The sequence below is a fragment of the Nuphar pumila genome, chromosome 12 (assembly GCF_984573655.1).
Source record: "Nuphar pumila chromosome 12, dmNupPumi1.hap1.1, whole genome shotgun sequence".
NCBI classification, from domain to species: domain Eukaryota; kingdom Viridiplantae; phylum Streptophyta; class Magnoliopsida; order Nymphaeales; family Nymphaeaceae; genus Nuphar; species Nuphar pumila.
Window position 1 is genome coordinate 2,971,224 of NC_143260.1, and position 25,699 is coordinate 2,996,922.

The 25,699-nt window shown below is 41.0% G+C and overlaps 2 protein-coding genes across 3 annotated transcripts in view; one reads left to right on the forward strand and one right to left on the reverse strand.

The window, feature by feature from the left end:
* LOC149819655 (glutamine--fructose-6-phosphate aminotransferase [isomerizing] 1-like) overlaps positions 1–5,817 on the forward strand; it is a 64,654-nt gene extending 58,837 nt beyond the window's left edge. Inside the window, exons 5-11 of one of the 2 annotated variants that reach the window (XM_089983855.1) lie at positions 1,845–2,009; positions 2,218–2,578; positions 2,667–2,917; positions 3,053–3,167; positions 3,770–4,025; positions 4,203–4,371; positions 5,340–5,817. In XM_089983855.1, the coding sequence (XP_089839981.1) occupies positions 1,845–2,009; positions 2,218–2,578; positions 2,667–2,917; positions 3,053–3,167; positions 3,770–4,025; positions 4,203–4,371; positions 5,340–5,423 (1,401 nt within the window). In that variant the 3' untranslated portion in view covers positions 5,424–5,817. The remainder of the gene's footprint in view (positions 1–1,844; positions 2,010–2,217; positions 2,579–2,666; positions 2,918–3,052; positions 3,168–3,769; positions 4,026–4,202; positions 4,372–5,339) is intronic. The other variant, XM_089983856.1, reaches the window with a different exon arrangement.
* A 10,104-nt stretch (positions 5,818–15,921) lies between these two features.
* On the reverse strand, positions 15,922–22,517 carry LOC149819656 (uncharacterized). Its single transcript, XM_089983857.1, has 2 exons — positions 20,949–22,517; positions 15,922–20,655 (listed from the first exon to the last, which is right to left on the reverse strand). The coding sequence occupies exons 1-2, from the start codon at positions 22,381–22,383 to the stop codon at positions 16,064–16,066; spliced, it is 6,027 nt and encodes a 2,008-aa protein (XP_089839983.1). The 5' UTR covers positions 22,384–22,517; the 3' UTR covers positions 15,922–16,063.
* Positions 22,518–25,699: the final 3,182 nt, after the last annotated feature.

Genomic DNA, 25,699 nt, shown 5'->3' on the forward strand with positions numbered 1-25,699 from the left:
TCTCATCACAATGCATGTTATTTGGAGATTATAATATATATATGTTATCATAAAAAAATCTCTTTATAATATGCATGATATATCACGACTAACGTGTGTATATAATCATTTCATTACAATAATATCATGCATGGTCATTTTATGCATATCATGTTCACAGTCAAGAACTACATTTTTAAACATTTTTAAACATTTTTAAACATGCAAATATACAACATCAATAATAATATGCAATGCCATACAATTCAATTTGGATCAGTCTAGACTGATTGGATCGAACTGGATCAAGATCCAGTCTGGTTCATATCATTACCAAATCAAAGCAGGGAACTGAGACCCTGTCAGACCCGATTCAGTCTGATTTAGTCAGAATCGGTTCGGTCAACCGAGTCGAGTCCAAAATAGTTGACCAGACTTGGTTTGGACTGAATCGGGCCAAGTCGGTCTTGGTCAGAACCGACCTAGTCTGGGTTCACACCCAGTCCGATTCGGTACGACCGAGTCAGACCAGTTTAGTCTAGACCGGTTCGACCGACCCTTTTTTTTTACTTGGTTCGAACTGGGTGTGATCCAGACTGCCTGGTTCGGTCTGGGTACCAACCCAAATCGGTAACAGGGTATAAGGTGGAAGGGGCACAACTCCTTCCCGACCTTCCCCTCTCTGCTGCAGAGGGGCCGACAACCAGAATCTACTCTCTCTCTCTCTCTCTTGGCAACATGGCTATCGGCTTTGTTGTCTCTGTTTTTTTTTTTTTGCAACTTGCTGACAACCATGGCTGCCGGCCTTCTAATCGAACAAGAAAGGAGAAAAAGGGGACTGCGTACCTATGGTAGTCGCCGCCGCCGAGCTCCGGTAAGCCCTTCTCACTTCCTCTGCAAATCTCTCTTTTTCTCATGTTGTCTCTCATTTTTTTTCTTCTCACCCTCTCTCTCGCTCTCTGTGTATTGAGGGGGCCTGGAGGCACACCGTGAGAGCTCTCACAGTGGGTGAGGATAACCCTCAACCCCCGCGCACCGTTCACGGTGATAGAGGGAGACGGTTGAGGAACCATCTTCCTCTTTCACTGGATCCCCTTTTCCCTTTTTTTTTACCTTCCCCACCCGACGAATTCGTCGGGTGGTTTTACAGTAATATTTTGGGTCTAGTTATGCAAGCTGTGAAATTTCCTTATGGGGTTTAAACCTAAGTTCCTTTGGTTGACACGGTGCAACTCCACCAATCCAGCTATTTAATCATATGTTTTTCCTTTGTGAGAAAACAGATGACAGCTCAAGATGCTTACTTTTTGTTGTTTTATATATATCATGGGGCATTTTAATGTTTATTTATCACATGATACTGTTTCAATTTAAGTCAGATCGGGAATATTAGCTGAAGCGGATGTTCTGACCTATGTGCTCACAGAAATTGGAGTTTGCTGGTTCTGATAGTTAACTCACAAGTTCGGGCCGAGAGTGGCACTTCTAGGGTAGCTTTTACTCACATCTGATTGAATTTGATAAATATAGGTTCATTTTTCGTATTTGGCGTAGTGGCAATATTTTCTTGTGGTTGCTTTGTTTTCTACTGTAACATAGGCTATTAGGGTTAGCTGTAAGAAAGCTTCACTGTGTATAATTCAATTGTAAATCCATTCCGTGTTGGATGTCTGTGAATGAAACATGTCAAAGGGGACAAACATATAGTTCCCCAACATCAAAGGCACATATTTTGTCTCGTTGCAGATATTGTAACTTCATGTACCATTCAATCAAATTGTTATCACTCTAGAAAATGTCATTTCTTTGTGCAACATATATTTTCCAATTACGAATAGGTGTTTGTATCAAATATCCACCCACAGGAATTCAAGGAAGATGTAAACAGTGGAACCCCATTCCATGATGCCAAATTCCTTAGAAAGAATGACATTCCAAAAGAGCTGTTTCTCTCAAGTGATACCAATGCTCTGATTGAACATACAAAAGAAGTTTTGGTGATCGAGGATGATGAAGTTTTACATCTCAAGGTATGATGCTGCTTATCAATCTTGTCATCATTGTCATATTTTATTGTTCGTCCCCACCAGCCTTACCATAATATGATCCGAGTTATGTGGAGCATCACTTGATTTATGTGTTATTTTGGTTCTCCTGTATATTGTTGTGGCCTTGCATTTTGCTTCTACATGTCTAAACCACAGATTGAAAATCCATTTGGATATACATGATTGTCAGGATGGAGGCATTTCCATTCTCAAGTATGACTCTGATAAGGCCAAAGTTGCTGGTGGCCTTCCTCGACCTGCTTCAGTTGAAAGAGCACTATCTGTTCTCGAAATGGAAGTTGAACAAATAAAAAAGGGGAATTACGAGCACTTTATGCAAAAGGAGATTCATGAACAGCCAGAGTCTCTTAATACCACAATGCGTGGAAGACTCATAAAAGAAGGGTCAGGCAAAGCAAAGGGTATTCTTCTGGGTGGACTTAAGGATCACCTGAAGACGATTAGGAGGAGCCGCCGCATCGTTTTCATTGGTTGTGGTACAAGCTATAATGCAGCTTTAGCAGCTAGACCATTTGTGGAAGAACTTTCAGGCAATTTTATGCTTACTGCTATTAAACATGCATATATGGTTCTTCTGGGCTATTCATTCTGCTAACTGAGCATTTTCTTGTAAAAAAGGTGTTCCTGTTACCATGGAAATTGCAAGTGATCTGTTGGACAGACAAGGTCCAATATATAGAGAGGATACTGCAGTATTTGTCAGTCAGTCAGGGGAAACTGCAGACACACTCCTTGCACTTGATTATGCAAAAAACAATGGTGCGCTATGTGTTGGTATAACAAATACTGTAGGCAGTGCCATTGCCAGAAACACACACTGTGGTGTCCACATAAATGCTGGTGCTGAGATTGGAGTCGCTAGTACTAAGGTATTTATTTTTCATGATATGCATACACCAGCCAGCCAGACTGAGCACACACTACGGTATTTATTTTTCATGATATGCACACACCGTGGTGTCCTTTTTCAATTGTTTCTCTAATTACTTCACCCAACTGAGCAGGCATACACCAGCCAGATAGTAGTAATGAATATGCTGGCTTTAGCAATTGGAGATGACTCAATATCAAACAAACCAAGAAGAGAGGCCATCATTGATGGTTTATTTGATTTGCCAAGTATGTTGCTGTAGATTCTCTCATCATTTTAGTCTTCATTACATCAGTAATCATTTGGGTTTTGTTTGATATTAAAGATCTTGATACCTTTTTTTGACATTTACACGAAGAAACCGCCCCAGGATCAGAGACCTAGCCGCGCTGGCTCTGCCTGCCATACTTAATGATCACTGTCCTGGCAACGTAAAACTCCGTGGGCTTACTCCTTGCCCCCAGGGAGTCGCCGTGCTTTGGCTTGCACAAGGGGTGGCGCCCATGGGATTTGAACCTAGACCGCCTGCTTAGCGGCCTAGGCCCCATCCCACTATGCAAAGATCTTGATATCTGTATCCTCAGTTTTGTTTTTAAAAATTGGATAAGATTCAAGACCAGAGGACAGTAGTTGGTATCAAGAACAGGTCAGATTCTTCCGCCTCTTAGTAGAAGTATTTTGGTATTGATCAATTGTGACTCAATGAGACCAGAGTTTTCTTTACAAAAAAGGAAAGAGAAAATGTCAAAAGCAAGAGTCTAATTCTGAGACCTTAACTTAATTGATCGTTTGTTGCAACAAAGAACTTGGAGTATGTGATTGAAGCTGACTGTTTCTGGCTTGGTGACAGACAAAGTCAAGGAGGTGCTGCAACTAGATGATGAAATGAAGGACCTTGCAAAGTTATTGATTGATGAACAATCACTCCTTTTGTTTGGCCGGGGCTATAACTATGCTACGGCACTGGAAGGTGCTCTCAAAGTAAAAGAGGTGGCACTTATGCACAGTGAAGGAATACTTGCAGGGGAAATGAAACATGGACCATTGGCATTAGTGGATGAAACTCTTCCCATATTTGTCATCGCCACACGCGATGCTTGCTTCAGGTCGTAACTTCTTTTTATGATTCACAATTATCAATTTTTTTTCCTGCTTTAGTAATTTAGTTATCATTGGTACATGTGGTGCTTACCTTATGTTTTAACTTTGTTTCATGACTGAATATTTTAGATCTTTCTATTAAGTTGTGCTTTTCCATTTGCTTGATTATTTTTCTTCTTCAGCAAGCAGCAGTCTGTTATCCAACAACTTCATGCACGAAAAGGTCGCCTGATAGTGATGTGCTCTAAGGGAGATGCTTCATTGGTGTGCCCAAGTGGGTCATGCAGGATTATTGAAGTACCTGAGGTTGAGGACTGCCTTCAGTCTGTGGTCAATATCATACCATTGCAGGTATTTCTTGATTCTATTTGCAATCTATATTATCTTTCACATCATCTACCTTTTCCTGCTCTGTATGTGCCCAACCAAGAGACTGAATCAAGAGTCTAGATTGATGCTATGCATTTGGTATTTGGTAGTCTACAACTATAACCTATATATCTACTTAGACATGAACCCCGACTGGATACCGTTGATTTCAAACCTCCACCACTGTCTCCTTGTGTGTGTGTGCGCATTTGATAAAGCTTTCTCAAGGCTGCACCTGTAGCATACACATGCGTCACCTAGACATTTTAGAGCTATTAATGGTTGCCCAGTCAGGTGGTTTACTATTTGCTGCGATCCCATTCATAGTATCTGTGGCTAAGTCTAGATCACATTTTACCCATTTTAAACATGGCTTGCAAAATTTCAACTCTTCTGTGTGCATTGTCTGTTCTTCAAGGGACCTGTTAGAGATGCTTTTTGAGCACCTCAATACCCCAAAGTGGTTGAGCTCTGGTTCAGTGTCTTGTTCTCGAACTTGATTTTGCCTCCTTGTGCATGTCCACACAGTGGATCACCCTCTCTAGCGCTGGTAACTTGATTTTCACCTCAGCAGATGTGTTAAGACGTTTTCTATGAGCTAGTTTGAGAAATCAATTTCCTCGGGAACCTTTTGCAGTTTTCTTAGATTGTTAGTGCGTTGATACTTCCAAATAATTGCAGTTATTTAGATCATCCAAAGCACAAAAGTCTACACATATTTGTGTTGAATTCAAGGTGTAACAAGAGAGTGTTGGTCGACTTGATTGTCTTTAGATCATGTTGCAGTTTCTAGATTGTATGAGCCTATTTCTTGGATGCGGTTTCATCATTCTTTTTCATTGCTTCAAAGTATAAACCTATTATTTCTGTTTGCATTCATTTACTTGTATTTTTGTTCTGCTTTAGTGTTTATCTGGACATCATCTTATATCTCTGATCTTTTCTGGCAGCTACTAGCTTACCATCTCACTGTTCTTCGGGGATTTGACGTTGACCAACCTCGGAACCTCGCGAAAAGCGTGACAACACAGTGATGTAAAGGAGGTGAATGGATGGTGCTCGTTTTCTTCAATCTCATGTCTATTTACTCTATAACAGAAGGCTAACTTATATGGAGTAAGTTGATCATCTGCCACATGCTCAAAGTTTGCTCGAGGATCAGGAGGAAAATGGCTTAACAAAACAGGGTCAATCACAAAGGCGCCTCTAGGAATTGGCTAGTTTTTCCTTGTAAAATTTCCCTCAAAGGTCTATTTATATCTTGCTCTCATCTCCACTGACAGCTACAGCTACTTTTCTTTCTGTAGCCTTCATGACCCTTGTAGATTTTTCCTTTTTCAATGAACCTTGTAAATTCATGCTTCATAATGTTTTATCCTCTAATCAATATAGTAAGAAGTGGATGCAAGAAGTGAGGATTTAGAAAAATTGTCTCAACTGAAGTACAATTCTTGCTAGAAAAGTAAACTTTCCATTCACAATTTTTTGAGGATTCCAGAAACAGGCAACTGCGGTTTAACTGCTCTACCTGGTGGGATTTAAATTATAACAGGATTCTTTACACCATAGCAAGCATCCTAGATGTATAAAGCATCAAAAAGTAAAAAAATCATCTCTTTCTTTGGTTTCCTGCAAAGCAGTCAAGCCTTAGCTTCCACAGTAGCCGATGAAACAGGTTCCAGCTTGGTCTCCTTGTCTTCCGCTTGCTTTTCTGCACTCCAAATATCACCATCAAATTAATCGAAAAACTCTTTTGTAGAAAAGAATCAGTTCAGGTAGTTTCTACAGAGCCTATTTTATTGCATGGACAGGACTGTCTGGTCAGGACTGTCTGGTCAGGACTGTCTGGTCAGGATGAGAAGTGTCCTGGACAAGGTGAGTTTTTGTCTCAAATGGTCCACTTTTTTTTGGTTTTCGTCCCAGGTGTTCCAGACACCATGGCTCCAGGGGGGAGGGTGGTACACCGTGGGATGCCTGGGTTCCAAGTGTCCCCGCATCTGTTGTTTGTGAAGGGTGTGTGGGGTGCGGACAGCAGCAACCTACAGACATTGCTGTCTGCAATTAAATGCCCCTATACATTTATGCAATCCAAATGAAACTCCAACCACACTGGTGTAGACGTTGGACTGACAAGGACCATATTTGGCACTTCCATCTTCGAGAAGGGGCACAGGTGATGGAACCCACCCCCTAGGATGGTGTTACATAGCCTGTTGCATTAGAAGATGATGGAGGGTCAGGATAAGCAAGTACCTTCATCATCCTTGTGCAGATCCATGTCAAAATCGTCATCACCCATGCCCAGCTTCTGCAGCACAAAGATAGAGAGAGGCAACTAACTGATTAAAGAACTAAATTAATGCCATCTCTCTCTCTCTCTCTCTTGTTTAGTTTAGTTCTTTTTTTTTACTGTACAGATGTGATCTACATGCTTCATTCGATAAGGATCAGCATCAAGAACATACCGAGAAATCCATGTCACCAAAGTCAATGTCAGCTCCACCTGAAAGAAAAAATTATATGGCAGGCAACGTAACAAAACTAATTTTATAAAAAAAGGAGAAATCATAAGAAATCAAGGCAAGAAAGTCACACCTTTCTCATCATCTTCATCAATCCACTTGTCCCCAGTCCACTTTGAGGAACACAGGCGGTTTGCCTTCCTGCTTTATCAGCCTGCTCCACCATTTCTTCTCAGCCTTCTGTATCACATAGATGATGCTCCTCATGCCAACACTGGCCTTGCTTTCCTGCAATAATTTATTAACTCGTCTGTACAACAATCTCAATCTGCCTAAGTTCCCTAGCACCCCAAAGGGGTTTGGTGTAGTGGAATGGGGCCTAAGCCGCTAAGCATCCCATGGGCGTCACCCTTTGCACAAGCAGAAGCATGGCAACTCCCACAGAGTCTTATGCTGCAAGAACAGTGATAGTAAGTAAGGCAGGCAGAGCCAGTGCAGCTAGGAGGCAGGCAGAGCCAGTGCAGCTAGGTCTTTGATCCTGGGGGTGGTTTCTCCATGCAAATGTCAAAAAAAAAAACAAGTTCCATAGCACACACAAGCAATTGCTAATCGAGGTGAAAATCGTGTAAAAACAGCAACTGGTAGCGAAATATGTTCACTATACCTCAACATTCACTTTGTTAAACAACTCAAGATCTATTTCATAGGGAACATTCTCCTTAGTGGCAGAAAATACAAATCTCCCCTCAGGTTCAAGTTTGAGCTTCACATCCTTTGCATCAGGCAGCTCAACAGCTGATATAAATCTTATCAGATCGTTGTGCCCATTTCACTGAAGGATGGCGACTGCATTAAAAGATAAAAATAAGTAGATTTTCTATCACCTGTTATCTGAAAAACACACGTGCTAGTCAAACTTTCCGTTCTTCATAACATATTCCCGAATACAACATTATACAAAACAGAAACATAATAACATGCAGTAATCATATGTAAAATATTGTGATAGTCACACCTTGAATAATCCACAGATTTACATAGCAAGCAGTTCAAAAAATAAGCTCAACCTTGAGAATTAGTTAGCACTTAGCAGATGGTCCTGCCAAATTTTCTTGAGATGTACCTGTTTTGGGCTTCTACCCTTGTCCACCACCCTGTCTACTACCTCTAGGTCTGATCATCTTACATATGGTACCAGAATCACAACCAAATCAGCTTTCATCTGACATCAAGCCTTATCCCAACTATATGGGGTCAGATTTTGTGAGTCCTATTTCTCCATTCCTCTCTATCTAGAGCTACAACTTCCGTCTGACCAATTTATATATTTACTAAAGAGTCCCAGCTGAATTACACTGGTTATTTATCATATCTAAGAGAAATGATTCATAGATATTATTAAATAATACTTAAGAACAGCATTTTCTTCTTTTTTGTTGTTTTTCATGGAATCCAATTCGCAAAGGAATGGTCTTGCATATAATTAGATCATTCGATACTCTGGTTAAGAAAGTTACAACTACAAACTAATGTCCCAAATCTCGCCCTCAGGAAAATCTTGGTAAGAGAAACTCTTGCAATATTTTGAAAAAAAAAACTTTTTTTCTAGAAAAAATCTTGAAAAAATCAGCATATATATATATATATATATATATATATATTACAAAAACTATTTTTTAATATCATATTTTCTCGGCACTGTAAAAATCCTGATATTTTCAAAATACAGCACAGCTACAAATAATGTCACATGGACCATTGCCACTATGTGTGTGTGTGTGTGTGTGTGTGTGTGAGAGAGAGAGAGAGAGAGAGAGAGAGAGAGAGAGAGAGATGGAAAAGTAGGAAAGGAGAATCCAAAAGAAGAAAACAAAGAGGCAGTCAAACAAATGGAAGAAAGAAAGAAAAAACAGTAACTCCTAATTCAAACTGTCAGATGGCCTCAAACAGATACACACTTTTTTTTTATAGTCAAACAGATACACTTGAGACTACCATTTTGAACACAAACAATGGATTGATTCTGAAAGAATCGGTACCACAAAAGCATACTCGAAAGAACACAAGTGAACAAAAAGGCAAAACCTCGACTAGTTGTACCAATATCACCATTTGAAAGAATAGCCAACAGGATCATAATTCATAAACTCGAGATTTTGCTTTCTTATTCACCGAGAGGTCGAGTATTCTATTTATAATCATATATGTACAATTGTTGATAATACACAGTTACAAAACAACTAAGCTAACCCTCAGCTAAGATAATAATCAATTATCGTTTTTGGTAGAATTACCAAAAACGATAACATCGGATTATCGTTTTCGATAGTTCTTATAAAAAACGATAATTAACAAATATTCGATAGATTCATAAGTGTCTTGATTTAGTCTGAATACGTGAAGTCTCATTTGGGTTATCCAGAGAGTCCACGACTTCTTGAGGTCCCATTTGGGTTATCCAGAGAGAGTCCACGATTTCTTGTGGAAGTCATAACCATATTCTTATCATGCCCCTGCAAGCTCAACGTGGGGTCAACGACGTTGAGCTTGTCACGAATAAAAATAAACCGCAAAAATGAAAAAAGCTTAATGAGCCCATCAACCAGCTGGTCAGATGAGGCAACGAATTGAACTTGAAGATGACCTTTTTGCACATGGTACCAGACAAAATGAAAACCAATTTCAATGTGTTTGGTGCGAGCATGAAAAACCAGATTTACTGCAAGATATAAAGTACAAATATTATCACACCAAAGAGTAGGTGAAGAGGGAACAAAGCCAAGTTTAGTTAGAAGAGACTTGAGCCAAAGAAGATCAGACGGGTGCAGGCGAGAGACTTGTACTCGGCTTCAGTGCTGGATCAAGCTACGGTCCGTTGCTTGTGAGAAGACCAAGAAACCAAATTAGAACTCAGAAAGACAACAAAGCCACTTGTAGACTTGCGGTCATCAAGTTACCGGCCGAATCAACATCAGAGAAGGCGTTGAGCTGAAGAGATGAAGACCGTGAGAAAAACAGTCCATGCTGAATGGTGTCCTTGAGATAGAGAAGGGTGTGTTTGATGGCAGACCAGTGGGTAACTGGGGGTTGATGCATGAATTGACAAACTTTATTGACTGCAAAGGCAATGTCAGGCCTTGTGATGGTGAGGTATTGAAGACCGCCCATGATACTTCGATATAGAGTAGAGTCATGGAAAGGAGCATCATCCTTAGATAGCTGAGTGGTGGAGCTCAGAGGAGTGGAGATCGGCTTCGCATTAGCCATAGATGCACGACGAAGTAGATTGAGTGCATAAGTGCGCTGACAAAGGAAAAGACCTGAGGAAGCATAATGAACTTCAATACCCAAGAAATAGTTTAGGCGCCCGAGATCTTTAATGGAGAAAGCAAGACTAAGATGCTGAATCAACTGCTTGATGGCAAGTTTGGAGCTGCCTGTGATGATGATATCATCAACATAAACCAGTACATAAAAAACCAAGCCGCGATCCTGAAAAATAAATAATGATATATCAGAGAGAGAGAGATCTGAAATCCTCGAGATTGAAGATAAGAGCTGAGACGTTGGTACCAGGCACGCGGAGCCTGTTTGAGACCATACAAGGCTCAATCCAACTTGCATACATGATTGGGATGAGAATGGTCTTCAAAACCTGAAGGTTGTGCCATATAAATATCTTCAGAAATGAGACAATTTCAAAAGGTATTATTAAAATACAATTGATGTATCAGCCAATCATATGAAACCGCAAGAGCAAGAACCACGTGGATGGTAGTAGGTTTCACAACTAGACTAAAAGTCTGAAAAAAATCGATGCCTTCTTCTTGGTGAAAGCCCTTAGCAAAGAGGCGAGCTTTGTAGCGAGCTACAATGTTGTTTAATCTGAAACTCATTTGGAGCTAATGATATTGTAGTGAGGAAGAGGAGGAACAAGGTGCCAAGTGTGATTAAGTTGGAATACATTAAACTCATCTTGCATGGCCGTGCGCCACTTGGGGTCGACATTAGCCTGTTTAAACGATGTAGGTTCGGGTGTGAGTAAAAAAGAGCTAAATTAGGCAAGAGAGAGAGGATAGCAGATAGTGGTGAATGCACGGGGTTTAAGAGAGTTGGTCATAGAGAGTGATCATGGGGTGGGCTATTGTCAGACATGCGATTTATGACGAAATCAGGAAGAGCGGAGGAAGAGGGCAGTGGTGAAGAAGAATCTGGTGGGCCAACAACGGAGACTGGATTTATAGTAAGGGAAGGTGCAGGCAGGAGATATGAGAATATCAGGTAGAGCTGACGAATTGGAAGGAAGCGGATGAGGTGAATCCGGAGGAGGTAGGACGACGGTGAGAGAGAGACCCCATTTGAAAAGATTGAGTGAGGAAGTACAAGCAGACGAAGATATGGTTCCAAGAATAGATTCGTCAAAGTAAACATGACAAGAAATATAGGTGCGATTGTGAGACGGGTCAAAGCAAAGATAACCCTTATGGCGAGAGGCATAGCCAAGAAAGGTACATGGATTAGTCTTGGGTTGAAATTTTAAGGTACGATAGAGTGTTAGCGGGCACCAAAGACACGGAGATGATGATAGTCGACCGGTTTGTGAAAAAGAAGCTCGTAGGGAGACTTACGATTAAGTACTAGAGTTGAAAGGTGATTAATGATGTAAACTGTAATGCGAAAGGCATCTACCCAAAAAGAATATGGCAAAGAGGAAGTATGTAGGAGACTGAGCCCGGTTTCAACAACATGGCGATGTTTGCGTTCAACGAGCCCATTCTGTTCCGGAGTATGCAGGCACAAAAACCGATAAAAGTATTCCTTGGTCCTGTAAAAAAATTTCAAATTCACAACTGGTAAATTTGCCTCCATTATCAAATTGAAAAATGTAGATGAAGAGTTGTGGTTGACATGCTTTAAAACTTTAAAACACTCAAACACTTAAGATTTAGTATGCAATGGAAAGAGCCATGAGAAACAAGAAAAATCATCCATTATGAGAAGATAAATGTGAAATCCTAGCGCCCCAGACATCAGCACGGAGAAGTTCAAGTAGAGATGTCATAGAGAAAAAAGAGTGTTCAAAAGGAAGCTTGTGAGCTTTGCCAACAAGACAACTTTCACACACCTTTATTTTGTTATTTTTATTAACAGAAATAGCATGACTAAAGTTGTAAGAAACACTCTTCTTATTTGCATGTCCAAGACGTTTGTATCAAGCATCAAAAGAAGCCACTTTGTCTACATATGCTGCCACTTGCATATGGGCATCCAATTTAATTGGCTAGATTCCCGCGTTGGATTTTGGTCCCTGTAGATGAATCTTGTCTATCTGACGATCCTTGACAAGAAATTCAAAAGGAGTGAATTAAAAAATATAATCATTATCTTCAGTAAATTTGCCCACAGACAAAAAGTTCTTCATAATAGCAAAAACATGAAGAACATTTTTTAAATCAAAGGCAGAGCCTTGAGAATTCAGAATAAGATTACCAGTGTGGGAGATATGAATCATCTTACCATTACCCACCATAATTTGTTCACTCTCATGATATTGTGATTTTTGAGAGAATTGTTGGTCATCCATGGTAAGATGATTCGTAGCACCAGTGTCAGGATACCAATAGTCATCAATGGATTGCTGAAGAGACATGACAGAAATAGCTTTAGACATATCCCAACACGTTTTAGCTGTATGTCCACGTTTTTCGCAATATTGACAAGTAACTACCCCACGACCACCTTGAGGTTGGGATGCAGGGTTACTATTAAACGTATTTGGAGAGGAATTTCTTCCTTATCCCCTATCACAGACTCGATTAAAACTGCAGCCACGACCTCAACCCCTGAAGGCAGTTTACTGGAGTTTTGATGTTTCAGGAAGCTTGATATGAGTTAGAAGCACACGTTTTTCCTGATTAATAAGTAGATCATATAAATATGTGAAGGTATATAGTACCGAATTAGTGGTGCCTGAGGTCACAAAGCTTTTGTATTCGAGAAGAAGACCGTTTAAAGTAATTTGAACTAATTTTTCATCTTCTACGGGGTGATTGACGACTAAAAGTGAGTTGGCTAAAAACTTTATGCAATCAAGATAAGACAACATATCCATACTTTTTTTTTCTTAATAAAGGTCAAGTCTTTCTTCAGAATCATGAGTCTCAAAAGGGATTGAAACCCATATGATTTTTCTAGAACAAGCTAGGCTTCACAAGCTGTTTTTGTTCGTATGATTTGACTGAGAATAGTTTCAGATAGAGTAGCTTTGATCCCGCTGATCGAAGCAAATCCAAATAGGATAATTTGGATTCTCTATCTTACATCCATCTGTCGCAGTAATGAAAGAATCTGATTGAGGAGAGGAGCCGTCGACAAACTTGAGGAAGTCCTGACTGATCATGACCTATTCGAACTGAAATCTCCACAACAAGTAGATTTCCCGATTTAGTTTTATCGAGACAAGACTGACAATAGCATTCCACTGGGTCATAGAGGAATAAAGGGGTAATGAGGAAGCCATTGAAAACTCGTTGTAACAACGTAGGCTTGATACCAAGAAAGAATAGCCAACAGGATAATAAACTCGAGATTTTGGTCTCTTGTTCACCGAGAGGTTGAGTATTCTATTTATAATCATATATATACAATTGTTGATAATACATTGTTACAAAACAACTAAGATAATCATCAATTATCGTTTTTGATAGTTCTTATCAAAATCGATAATTAACAAATATTCGGTAGATTTATAAGTGTCCTGATTTGGTCTGAATAAGTGAAGTCTCATTTGGGTTATCCAGAGAGAGAGTCCACGACTTCTTGAGGTCTCATTTGGGTTATCCAGAGACAGTCCACGATTTCTTGTGGAAGATCACCATTTTTGGGCAGGGGACAAAAAGAAGAGAATCTAGAAGAAACCTAAAAGTAAGCATGAATAATAGCATAACGAAACTCCCAAGAACAGGTCTAACAAAGAAAAAGGAAGAGAGAAGAAGAACCACTTTCTGACCATAAACTTTCGACTCAATGTGCAGAAAAAGATTTTACAGGCTAAACCAATATTATGAATCTGAACAGAAGTCCACCATCAACACTGAAGAGAACAAAACAAAACTAGACGACCCACCTCAAAAAAGAAGCTAAACTACAAATTTCACAAAAAAAAGTTTGATACAGAGAGAAACTCAAACACCGACATCAATCAAGCTATTGTTAACGACCCGAGCAAGATCATTCTAATAACAAGCCTATGTATAAGAAATGAACACAGGCACCAGAATGAATCCATTGGTGCAAGAAAGCAAATGGGCATTCAAGAATGGATATGGGACATACCTCATCTCTCAAGCAACCGAACAAAGCAACAACTCAGGGAGAGGATTACAACCGATTGGGAAAGTTGGTCCGAAGGCTCCCCTTATAAAAGTTTTCACAGAAGAGGAAAGGACTCGAAGGTTCCAGAACGCTGACCTCTTATGCTCCAGAAGAAGTTGGAACTACAGGCACATGCCGAGAAACAGCACATGCCAACAACATTCTCGGGCTCAGTTGGACAAAGTAGGTGCACAGACCCGATCTGATCGATCCTAGGAACCAACCCAATTCCGCCCACCCATAAAGCCCAACGGTTAGGTTGTCAATGAGACGGGTTTGACCCAAACCTGACCCATACCAAACCTTATAGAGTCAGGGTTTGGTGATAAAAAGGTTCTTAGAATCTGGGTCGGACCCAAAAGGTCTCATGATTATATAAAGCCGGATATGATTTGTGAAATTTCATACCAAACCCAAGTTCCGATTAAAATCCGTACCCAAATGAGTTGATGTGAGAACAAGACAAACCAAACTTTTAAAAAAATTAGGACAAGAAGAATTAAGTTTTTCATTAATTTAACTTTTTTTGGTAGTCTAATAAAAACATTTATTATATTCTAATATATAAACGTGCATTTAATATATTATTAAAGGTTATCAAAATTATAAAATAATGTTTAAACATGTCATAGTGTGTCTATCATATCGTGTCCTATAACAGTGTCTCTGCGAAATACGTTGGAGAGAGAGAGAGACCTTGCCTAATTAAAATCAGCTTGGATCCAGTACACTGGTGACTTGGACCCAGCCTGACCCACTTCAACCCCACAGCTAAAGATGAAAACTTTGAGCAATTCATGCATGAACCAGTAATTCAATTGAGCGGAGAATCGAGCCAAGCTCCAGCTCAGATCAAAGATGAGGGGGTTGCTATGATTTCACCATCATGGAATAATTCTGGTGAAGAATAAGATGGAAATTATTCATTTTACTCAACTGTGTGCAATCATATATTTGATCATGGTTAGAACAACGGCCAAAGAACGGACGGTTTTAAAACCTTTTAAAACTGCTGAGAGATTTCTTATACTGGTTCAGGGCACAGTAAAAATGCAGCTGTGCTGCCCACAAGAGGTTCCACTCATCTTGTAGGGTTGATCTGTGAACCAAGCTGAAGGGACATCATGAGTTCGAAAACACAGAGGGTGTGCTTGCCGCAGAGTCAAAGCTGAGTGCACTCCTCAGTAGGCAGGCAGGACTTTAAGGGTTTTACCAACTGGAGACCTGCCAATGCGAAAAAATGCTGCTGTTCTATGTGATCTTAAAGAGAAAATAGCACAAAGTATCTAGTTCCACATGCACCAAGGACCTGTAAAAATTTTTCTCAAGCTAAACATAGTTCATGTGACCAATCTTTCTCTATCACCAACTCAGCAATTTTCCTTGAATTCTTCAATGAAGGCAGTTTAGTGATATGGTATATATGGGCATCATCCCTCAAATAGTAAATGGTACATGAGATCCAGGAAAAAGGAAAAAAGCAAGATGGAATCAATCAGTTACAAAAATTGAACATAATCACCACGAGCATCAACCCATATGATGGCCGTCCAAATCCACCCTTATCCTGTCCATTGACAACTCAAGTGCCATGGTTGTCCCCCTGTCCCTCTCTTAAGGTCATGTTTCAGCAGAAGTACGTTTTCTGCTTGTTGGAAGAAATACAGACATCACTTGAACAATTGGTTAAAATCTGCTTTGACTCGTATAAAAATCTTGCTCCATCGATTGGTTAGTATGATGAACTTATGATTGCGCAGAAATAGGCCATATTCACGAAATGCCATGTAAAAGAGATGGGCGTCATACCTTGAAGCATCTTATCAATGCTTAAGAAATTATTCATCAGGCCTTTGGAAGGAGCTTCTGAGTTCATGGATAAGGAGTCCATAATATGACTCGGGTCCCAAAGAGTCTCTTATTCTGCTCGTTAGTTGCTCACATTCCTTCAAAAGAAGCACTAACATTTGCTGATAAATATCGGCCTCCTTTGTCATAACCTGATTACTAGGTAATGTAAAGGATGCGTCATTGTTCACAATATTTTCTGCTGGTGAGCAGGTTTTATTCATCACTGAGAATGACACTTTTGAAGGTTTCCTCTGATCCTTCTGGTCCTGTCCATTGAGCTTTCTCAGACATGATTTGAGATTGGAATTAGGTGTCGATTGCAGCCCATAGACATTATCATAACCTCTTGACTGTAGCCTGCTTATATATGAATTTAGAGCACCATTCCCATTTTCCCTGCGCTCAGGCTTTCTGATACTATCAACGCAGTTTGATGCTTGAGCTTCATGTACTCGTTTTACAGACCTACTGATCCAGAATCTAACACTGGCCTGACCAAACAAGACTTTATTCCTCGCAAATTGATAAGCAGCTTCAGCATCAGCATGTCTTCGAAAAAACACCTGGCCAGAACCTGTATAAAAAAAAACCCTGGTTTGTGAACAATCCAACGGCCTAAATCTTCTGAATGTCTTCATCAACTCCTCTTTAGAAGGAAGCTTAAAATTCTTCGGAAATTTCATATGCAGCCATGAACCATGTTCCTGACTTTGAGGAGACCTAGAAGATTGCTTCTCATTAATGGTGTTTTTCTTTTGATCTCCCACCAATGTCGTCACAGCATTAGCATTTCTTCTTGAACCATCCATTGTCAAGGGAGAACCAAGTTCCTGACTTTTCGGAGACCTAGAAGAATGCTTCTCATTAATAGTGATCTTATTTTGATCTTCCACCAGTATCTTCACAGCATTAATGCTTCTGCCTGAACTGTCCATCGTCAAGGGAGAACCATGTTGCTGACTTTCAGGAGACCTAGAAGATTGCTTCTCATTAATGGTGCTTTTATGTCGATCTCCCACCAATATCTTCACAGCATTAGCACTTCTGCCTGCACCCTCCATTGTCAAGGGACTTGCGTACCACTTACCTAATGAACATAAATCATCAGGCTTTTTAAGCTTCGACAATGGATTGCCTGGGGAGATTTCATCAACTTTCTTCTTTGGGGGAAAGCTGTTCCCAGAACGATCCCTGGCCATTAAATCAGTATGAGATATGGACTGGTTGATGACACTCACGCCCTGCATACATCTAGAATCATTAGCTTGGGGATCTGGAGAAGTGATTTGACTAGAGGAGCCTTGGTTGCCCAAGTTGATGAAATCTTCTGGAGGCTTATTTCTTTCCCTGTGGCTCTTATCTCGAACTCTATCTGTAGCACCAGCACCGTCATGCCGAAGTTTTTTCAATGACATCTGAGACAGTGAGTTGTCATGACTGTTGCCTATCCCACATCTATAATCTACAGAATCCAAAACATTGATATTGTGGTATGAAGCTACTCTATACCTCAAGAAAGCTCGTCTCACAGAATTTAAACGCTGTCCACCATTAAATGGATCACGTGCAAGGCAACACAAGAACTTGAACATTTCATCAAGAGGTGCCAACAATGGATTGTCTGGGGAGATTTCATCAGCTTTCCTCTTTTGGGGAAAGCTGTTCCCAGAACAGTCCCTGGCCATTAAATCAGTGTGAGATAAGGACTGGTTGATGACACTCACAACCTGCATACATCTAGAATCATTAGCTTGGAGATTTGGAGAAGTCATTAGACTAGAGGAGCCTTGGTTTCCCAAGTTGATGACATCTTCTGGAGGTTTATTTCTTGCTCTGTGGCTCTTATCTGGAACTCTATCTGTAGCACCAGCACCATCATGCCGAAGTTTTTTCAATGATGTCTGAGACAGTGAGTCGTCATGATTGTTGCCTATCCCACATCTATAATCTACAGAATCCAAAACATTGACATTGTGGTATGAAGCTACTCTATACCTCAAGAAAGCTCGTCTCACAGAATTTAAATGCTGTCCACCATAAAATGGATCACACGCAAGGCAACATAAGAACTTGAACATTTCACCAAGAGGTGTCACCAAGATAGAACTGCAAGGTTGCCTTTGAGCACTTGATCTTAATTTACACCTTCCATTGGCATCATCAAAGTCACGCTGATCAGCTGACACTATTGTCAATCCACTGTCTGCACTTGTATCTTTATGTTTAATCTTCGAGCAGTCATCTTGGGTGACTTCATCCACCAGTTGATGAGTATACGTTGTAGCATGAAACAATACTATGCTGGAAGTCACAGCAGAAGCAGTTATCACAGGGGAGATGAAATTGGTACTTCCGTCTACACCTGATTCTTCCAGAGAAAAGCCAGCAGTGTGTTCTGGTTCTGCTGAAGTCCCGCAATTCATTTCCCCTGGCAGACCCTGATCAATATCATCTTTTACTCTATCATCATCTCCCACAGCAGGCTTCCAATTTAAAGCAGTATTTGCTACATGCACCTCATTGGATGCTGAAATTTGCTTCCTATTGATGGTGGTGAATGAATTGCTTGACAGTGAAGGATCTTCCATGTGTTTGATTGAAGATACAAAAGCCTGAGTCTTCTGTGAGTCACAAGAAAGACTGGACAGCAAATGCTGATCCAACTCATGGCAAGGAACAGTAGAACTGGCAACACTTTTAACTTCAGATCTTTCACAAGGAATTTTACCAACGCCAACACTATTTCTCTTATCGTGATGAATAATATTGGTGGTACCATTTTGTGAGACTGAACCAGACACTGGAGGGACCACAGTGGCCTTTCGGTCTGAACTGTTGCCAAATGTACAATGATGATCCAAGCTGCCTTCTAAGGATTTCAGATTGGAAATATTCAGAAAAGTTAGATCTCTGTGCCTCAAGAATGCTTTGAGTTCAAAAGTTGCAGTCGCTGCCCCATGGAAAGGGTCCAATGCAAGGCAGCGCAAACGTGTCAATGTCTCATGTAGGGATGGCATGCTGGTCTCAACAGAAACACTGTCCTGAGGATTTAATGTCAACTCCTTACCCGAATGGGATGCCACATTTGTCCTACGCTGACCAAATCTGCTTACCAAGTCATTGTTAGGAACATTAGAACTGGAAACACTTTTGACTTTGTCTCTTTCATGAGGAATTCTACTGATGCCAATGCTATCTTCCTTATCAAAACGAACATTGGTGGTATCATTTCCTGGGTCTGAAACGGATGCTGAAGGGACCGCACTGGTCTTTTGGGCAGCACTGTCAACAAATCTACAATGACGATCCGAGGTGCCTACCAAGATTTTCAAATTAGAAATATTCAGAAAAGTTGCAGCTCTGTGCCTCATGAATGCTTTGAATACAAAACCCACAATCTCTGCCCCGTAGGAAGTGTCCAAAGCAAGGCAGCATAAATGTGATAAAGCCTCATGTAGAGATGGCATGCTGGTCTCAGCAGAAATGCAGTCTTGAGGATTTAATGTCAACTCACTAGCTGTATGGGATGCCACACTGGTCCTATGCTGACCAAATCTGCTTCCCATGTCATCATTAGGAACAGCATAACTGGAAAGACTGTTGACTTTGTCTCTTTCATGAGAAATTCTACCAGTGTCAATGCCATCTTCCTTATCACTATGAACATTGGTGGTATCATTTCCTGGGTCTGAAACAGGTGCTGAAGGGACCACACTGGTCTTTTGGGCTAAACTGTCAACAAATCTACAATGACGACCTGAGGTGCCAACCAAGCTTTTCAAATTGGAAATATTCAGAAAAGTTACAGCTCTGTGCGTCAAAAATGCTTTGAATACAAATTCAGCACTCTCTGCCCCAGAGGAAGGGTCCAATGCAAGGCAACGCAAATGCGTTAATGTTTCAAGAAGAGATGGCATGCTGGCCTCAACGGAAATGTAGTCCTGACAGTTTAATGCGAACTCATTAGCTGTATGGGATGCAACATTGGTCCTATGCTCAAAATCAGACTCCCCATCACCTGAATTTGATTTAACATCTACATCAGTGCGTTCAAGTCCTCCAGAATCTTGAGGCTCGCATTCATGATCCACGCAAATCATGCTAAATTCCATTTCATTTGTGATACAGATATCCAAATCCAATTGATCTTGCTCTATGTTTTCTCCAATGCCTTCAATCTCTTCGTGCAAAGTTGTATTTTTGCTTGTTTTTGCATAAGGCTCTTCCATACACAAACCAACATTTGATTTTGCATATAAATCAGGTAAGTGAAATTCTTCCTCATGCAGGGGTCTGTCTTCTACTTCATCCTTCTCTTCTTCCCTTTCTTCGTCGACCATCAAAGTGTTCTTAGTTCCTTCTTCCTCCTGCTCCTCCATGTCTCTTTCCTCCTCCTCTTCAACCATCAAACTGTTCTTAGTTCCTTCTTCTTCTTCTTCTTCGTGTTCTTCCTCCTCCTCCGTGTCTTTTTCCTCTTCTTCAGCTACTTCTTCGACCATCAGATTATTGCGACTTTCTTGAGCCTTGCAACAAATTTCCCTTTCTGCCGGACTGTTAGCATGTGGGTCTTCCAACTCACCTGATAAAACAAATTTAACCAAGTAACTTCATACAGCAATTTCGTAGATCTTATATTACTATTTTTCAGGGCAACAAAATAACGAATTCAATATAGAGAATAAAATCCACAACAAATACAAACAAAGATAAACCCAGAAAGATGTTGTTAATAAATCGCGGAGAAAAATCGATTTGGGGAAACAAGAAACAGTAAAGCAGCAACAAAAGAACTAGTATTCCACATAAAAGATCACCATGAAACTATCAAACTTATGCAACCAAAGAGTTCATCCAGTGTGCTTCTCAAGTTACCTTCATTATCTTCATCAACATAGTCTGGTTCTGCAAGCTTCATTGTCTCCCTGTGAATCCAATCCGGAGCATTTGACACAAAACGCCTGTACGCATTAGCCTGAGCAATTGCTCTGGTTGCGCCAACAGTTTCCGATTCTTCGATGAAAACAGAAACAGCGATCTTCTGAAGAAAACTGAGCATCTCCAGAGGCAGAAACTCACCTCTTGCACTGATTATTTGCTCATGTGTATAATGACCAGGCTTGCTGTACCCAGGAACATCAACAACAGCATATTTCTCATCTTCAGTAAACTTGACCAATCCCTCACACCAACACGTCAAACCTAATGCTGCCCTCCTGCCCAACTCTTCCAAAGCGCCCTCAATTGCAGCCTTCAATTGACCCCTCGCATTTTTCGACTTCTCGACGTAATTCTCTTTGAACAGAAGAACTTCAGAGATGCGTAGCCAGTAAACATTATCCCTGCCGAAAAAGGAGACCAAGATCCTAAATCTGTGTATCTTACAAATCCAACCAGGCCACCATGTTGATGATGATAAATTTGCCCAAACAACATCACCTGGCCTGAGTCTCAGCATACCATAATCGCTCTCTTTCTTCTTATTTCCTAAAACCTCACCATGAGCATATGCAGAAGCATATCTCTTCTTCCAATTCATACATGCAAAATTTTGCTTTACCTTCATGACCAATCCATCTTCCGCGTCCGGCTTCTCCGTAGATGCCGCGCAATTATGGGTCCCTCCAGGAACCACATATTCGTTTTCCTTCTTCCTTTTCTTCTTCTTCTTCTTCGTTTCCCCTGGAAGACTAATTTCCTCACGCGAAACCAGAGGCTCCAAACTATGCCCCTGCACTTCTTCGCATCCAGAGTCTGCAAAATTTTGAGAAAGAACACCAACTTCCTCATCCTCAAATACACAGTTGAGATCAAACTCCCTCATCTTCTTTTCCCCATCCGGTTCAAAGGAAACTTGAGAAACCGAAAATCCATCGTAATCTCTACCACCACCTTCTTCTTGGTTATTCAAGACCTTAATTTTCTTTTTCTCACTCGAAACGCTACGATTCAGACTAGTTTCACGCCTCCTCTTGAACCCGAGTTCTGCACAAACTTGGGAAAGTGGCAACCTATCATCATCATCATCGTCATCATCGTCATCATCACCATCACCACCGTTTGAACCGCTAACTTCCATTTTCTTACTCCCATTTTCAAGCTTATCTTCCCTAGAAACTCGAGAAATCCCAACAGTAGAGCCATTTCCCCACGATTTCTCGAGCTTTCGTCCCTCAAAAAACTTGGCGAGCGTGAGTTCGTCGCCACCATCGTCATTGCCACCGTCACCCAAAACCGTGTTTTCCTTCTTCTCACCACGCCTGCGCCGTTTCTGGGATCCAATTGATTTGAAAGCCCCTGAAATCGTCATCACCACCCAAAATCGCAGATTCCCCCCAAAATCTAACCAAACCCCGAATTGTTGCACCTGTCACCGGAGTACAGAGATCACGTGACGAAGGGAAAAAACCAAACAGAAAAATGTCACCCAATCATCACCAACATCGTCATCTACCTCCTCCTCATAGCCATCACCATTTCCATCGAGTACCATCCATCCGAGACGCTCATTCTGAGATGGGTTTTCTCGAAAGACTTCTAATCGTATCGACTAGTGACCCCCAAGGAATTCCCTTGGAAAATAAGGATCATAGTTTATGAATCGAAACTCGGCGAGTTTGACCGTACATCCGAGACGATAATTCCGATATGGGATTTGTAACACCCTTGTAATTTTGTAAGAATTATAAGCTTTTAATTTATATATATGAGGTGTTTTTTTGGGATTTAGGATAGTATCGAAAATTTTAAATTTATTAAGGTCAAAATGGGTATAAATGGGTAATATGGAAATTGAGGTTTGTGAAGGGCATTATCATCTTTTGGGTAAGGCCAGCTGGCGCAACCTATGCCCCTTTTTAAACCTTTGTTAAAAGTGGAAATAACCACCTAAAGTTTAAAAAAAAATCTTGACTTACATTATAAAGTTGCATTTAGAGTTTGTTTTGGTTTTTTTGAGTCTGGTTCAAGTAAATCAATACTTCGAAGTGGCAGCCTGTATACTTGAACTTGTATACTTGAACTGTAATAGCCCTCAAGCAAAATTGTGAATGAATTAAATGCATTGAGTTTTCTTTTGTTCACTCTTGTTGTAATTGTTTCTTGTGATTGCAATTCTTTTCTCTTCATTCTCACTTACTCTTTTGTACTCTGATTACAAGCTTCCACGACTGGCAAGCGAGTTGACCAGTAGGCTTGCGGCGGTAGCGGTAAGGAAGGATCGTTACGCAATGTTGGCCTATTTAAGGAAATAGGCTCGTGACAAGTGGTACCAGAGCCCGTTCTAGTGTTGGGGAAGGAACCCCAGAGTCAGTGTTGACAAACTCGCCGACAGACTGCGATTTGTGAGCAAGACATCGTGACACCTTATCAAAACTTGCACAACACCAAAGGCAAGGCAATTGCCGAAGGTGAGGAGATGGGTTCACCTCAGGGCCAAGAGGAGTTGGCTGCAACTGTCAACAGGTTGGTGGAGGATGTGACTTCGCACGAACAAGCGATTTCATGCGCAATTGAATCATTCGGTGGACTGAATGATGTGGTGGTGAGCCTGCAAGAGCAGGTAAACTTGTTGGTAAAACAAGTCACTTCGTTGACGACAATAGTGACCGACTTGCAAACTAAAGTAGGGGAGCTTCAGTTGGAGAACCGCACGTTGCAGCGGACAGTGATCCTGAATGACGAAAATGTGAGAGGTCATCAAGGATTGATGTGTCAAGACCCAGAAAATTCAATGGTTCTCGTGACAGCAAGGCCATTGACAACTTCTTGTTCCAAGTAGAAGACTACTTGGATATCCAAAATGTGATTATTGAAGATCTGAGGATTAAAGTTGCAGCAACTCTACTCGATGAAGATGTTATCACTTGGTGGAGGCGGAAGCGCAGTGACATGAAGAGGGGTCAATGCGTGATAGACACCTTTGACGACTTCAAAATGAAGCTGCACAACTACTTCATGTTGAAGAATGCGTAGAGACAGACGTACCAGATGGTTCGCAAACTTAAACATACTGGTTCGTTGTAAGACTATGTCAGAACGTTCTAGAAGCTTATGCTGGAGGTGCCTAACATGTCAGAAGACGACAAGCTCAACTGGTTCATTATGAGATTTCAGTCATGGGCACATTCTGAAGTGAAAATGAGCAACCCCCGTATTTTGGAAGATGCATATGTGACAACCGAGCGCTTAGTTGACACTCAACGCAAGCCTTTCACCCCATCAATCAAAGTTGAGAAGAAGCCTGACCACGGAGGCAAGAAGGACGAGCAACGCGATGACAAAGGTGAAGCATCGACACGCCATCAATCCAACAAGAAACAAAACTACCCAAAGTATAACAACAAGAACAACAAGAGTGCAGTTGTGGCATGCTGGTTCTGTGGAGATAGACATATCGCCAGGCAGTGCCCAAAGTGCTGCTCGTGAAGGACGACGAGCAAGCCAACACTGCGCAGGCAGAATGTAGCGATACTGAGGCTATGCAACCGTGGATGAGAGCCATACGATTAATCAACGTAGCTAGAAGTTGCACAATTGAGAACATGCAGATTAGCAAAGAACTGATGTATCTCGAAGTCATTACAAATGAAAAGTCTACTTCAGCTATGGTAGACTCTAGGGCCACACACAACTTTGTCTCACAGAAAAAGACAAAGCAATTGGGCTTGAAGCTCGGGCTAAAGCAGAGGACCATCAAAACAGTAAACTCTGAGGCCAAGCCCGTCCTTGGTGAAGCAAGAGATGTGGCTATCCAAGTGGAGAGTTGGGCCGACAAAGCCAACTTTTTTGTGGTGCCCCTAGACGATTTCAAGATGATTCTGGGTATGAATTTTCTGCGGAGCTAAAATGTTATGATGTTGTCAAAGTTTAGCACATTGATGATTATGAGACCAAACTTGTCCCACACAGTGTAGTGTCTTACGCAAAAAAATAAGTCTTCAGTGTTATTGACGATGCAACTGAAGAAGGGTGTCAAGCATAGAGAGCAGACATTCTTAGTTGTTGTGTGTAGAAGAAGGGAAGGTAGAAGCAGTAGTGCCGCCAGCCCTAGCCCCACTGTTGGAGGAGTTTTGGGGGGTGATGCCTCCGGAATTGTCAAAGCATCTTCTACCAAGATGTGAGGTCGACCACAAGATTGAGTTGACCTTGGGAGCAAAGCCTCCCGCAATGGTTTCATACCGCATGGGGTCAGTTGAGCTGAAGGAGCTGCGCAGGCAGCTAGATGAGATATTGGATGCAGACATTGTTTGTCTATCGAAAGCCCCATTTGACGCCCAAGTCATTTTTTAGATAAAATATGACAGCTCCAAACAGTTATGTGGGGATTATCGTGCTTTGAACACTGTCATAGTGAAGAATAAGTACCCATTGTCACTGATAACGGATTTGTTCAATCAGCTAGGCAGTGCTCGTATCTTTTCTAAGTTAGATCTGCGATTAGGTTACTGGCAGGTGAGGATTGCTGAAGGTGATGAGCCGAAGATAACTTGCGTCACCCGGTATTGTGCTTACAAATTCTTAGTAATGTCATTCGGGTTGACAAATGCCCCAGCCACATTCACGACTTTAATGAACCAGATCTTTTACCCTTACTTAGACAAGTTTGTGGTAGTTTACCTTGATGA

Bases quoted from the DNA above. Each gene is read 5' to 3' on its own strand.
- LOC149819656 (XM_089983857.1), bottom strand. From the start codon at position 22,383: ATGACGATTTCAGGGGCTTTCAAATCAATTGGATCCCAGAAACGGCGC. The intron at 20,656-20,948 runs GTAACTTGAGAA...TTGTTTTATCAG, and splicing joins TGTTGATGAAGATAATGAAG to GTGAGTTGGAAGACCCACAT.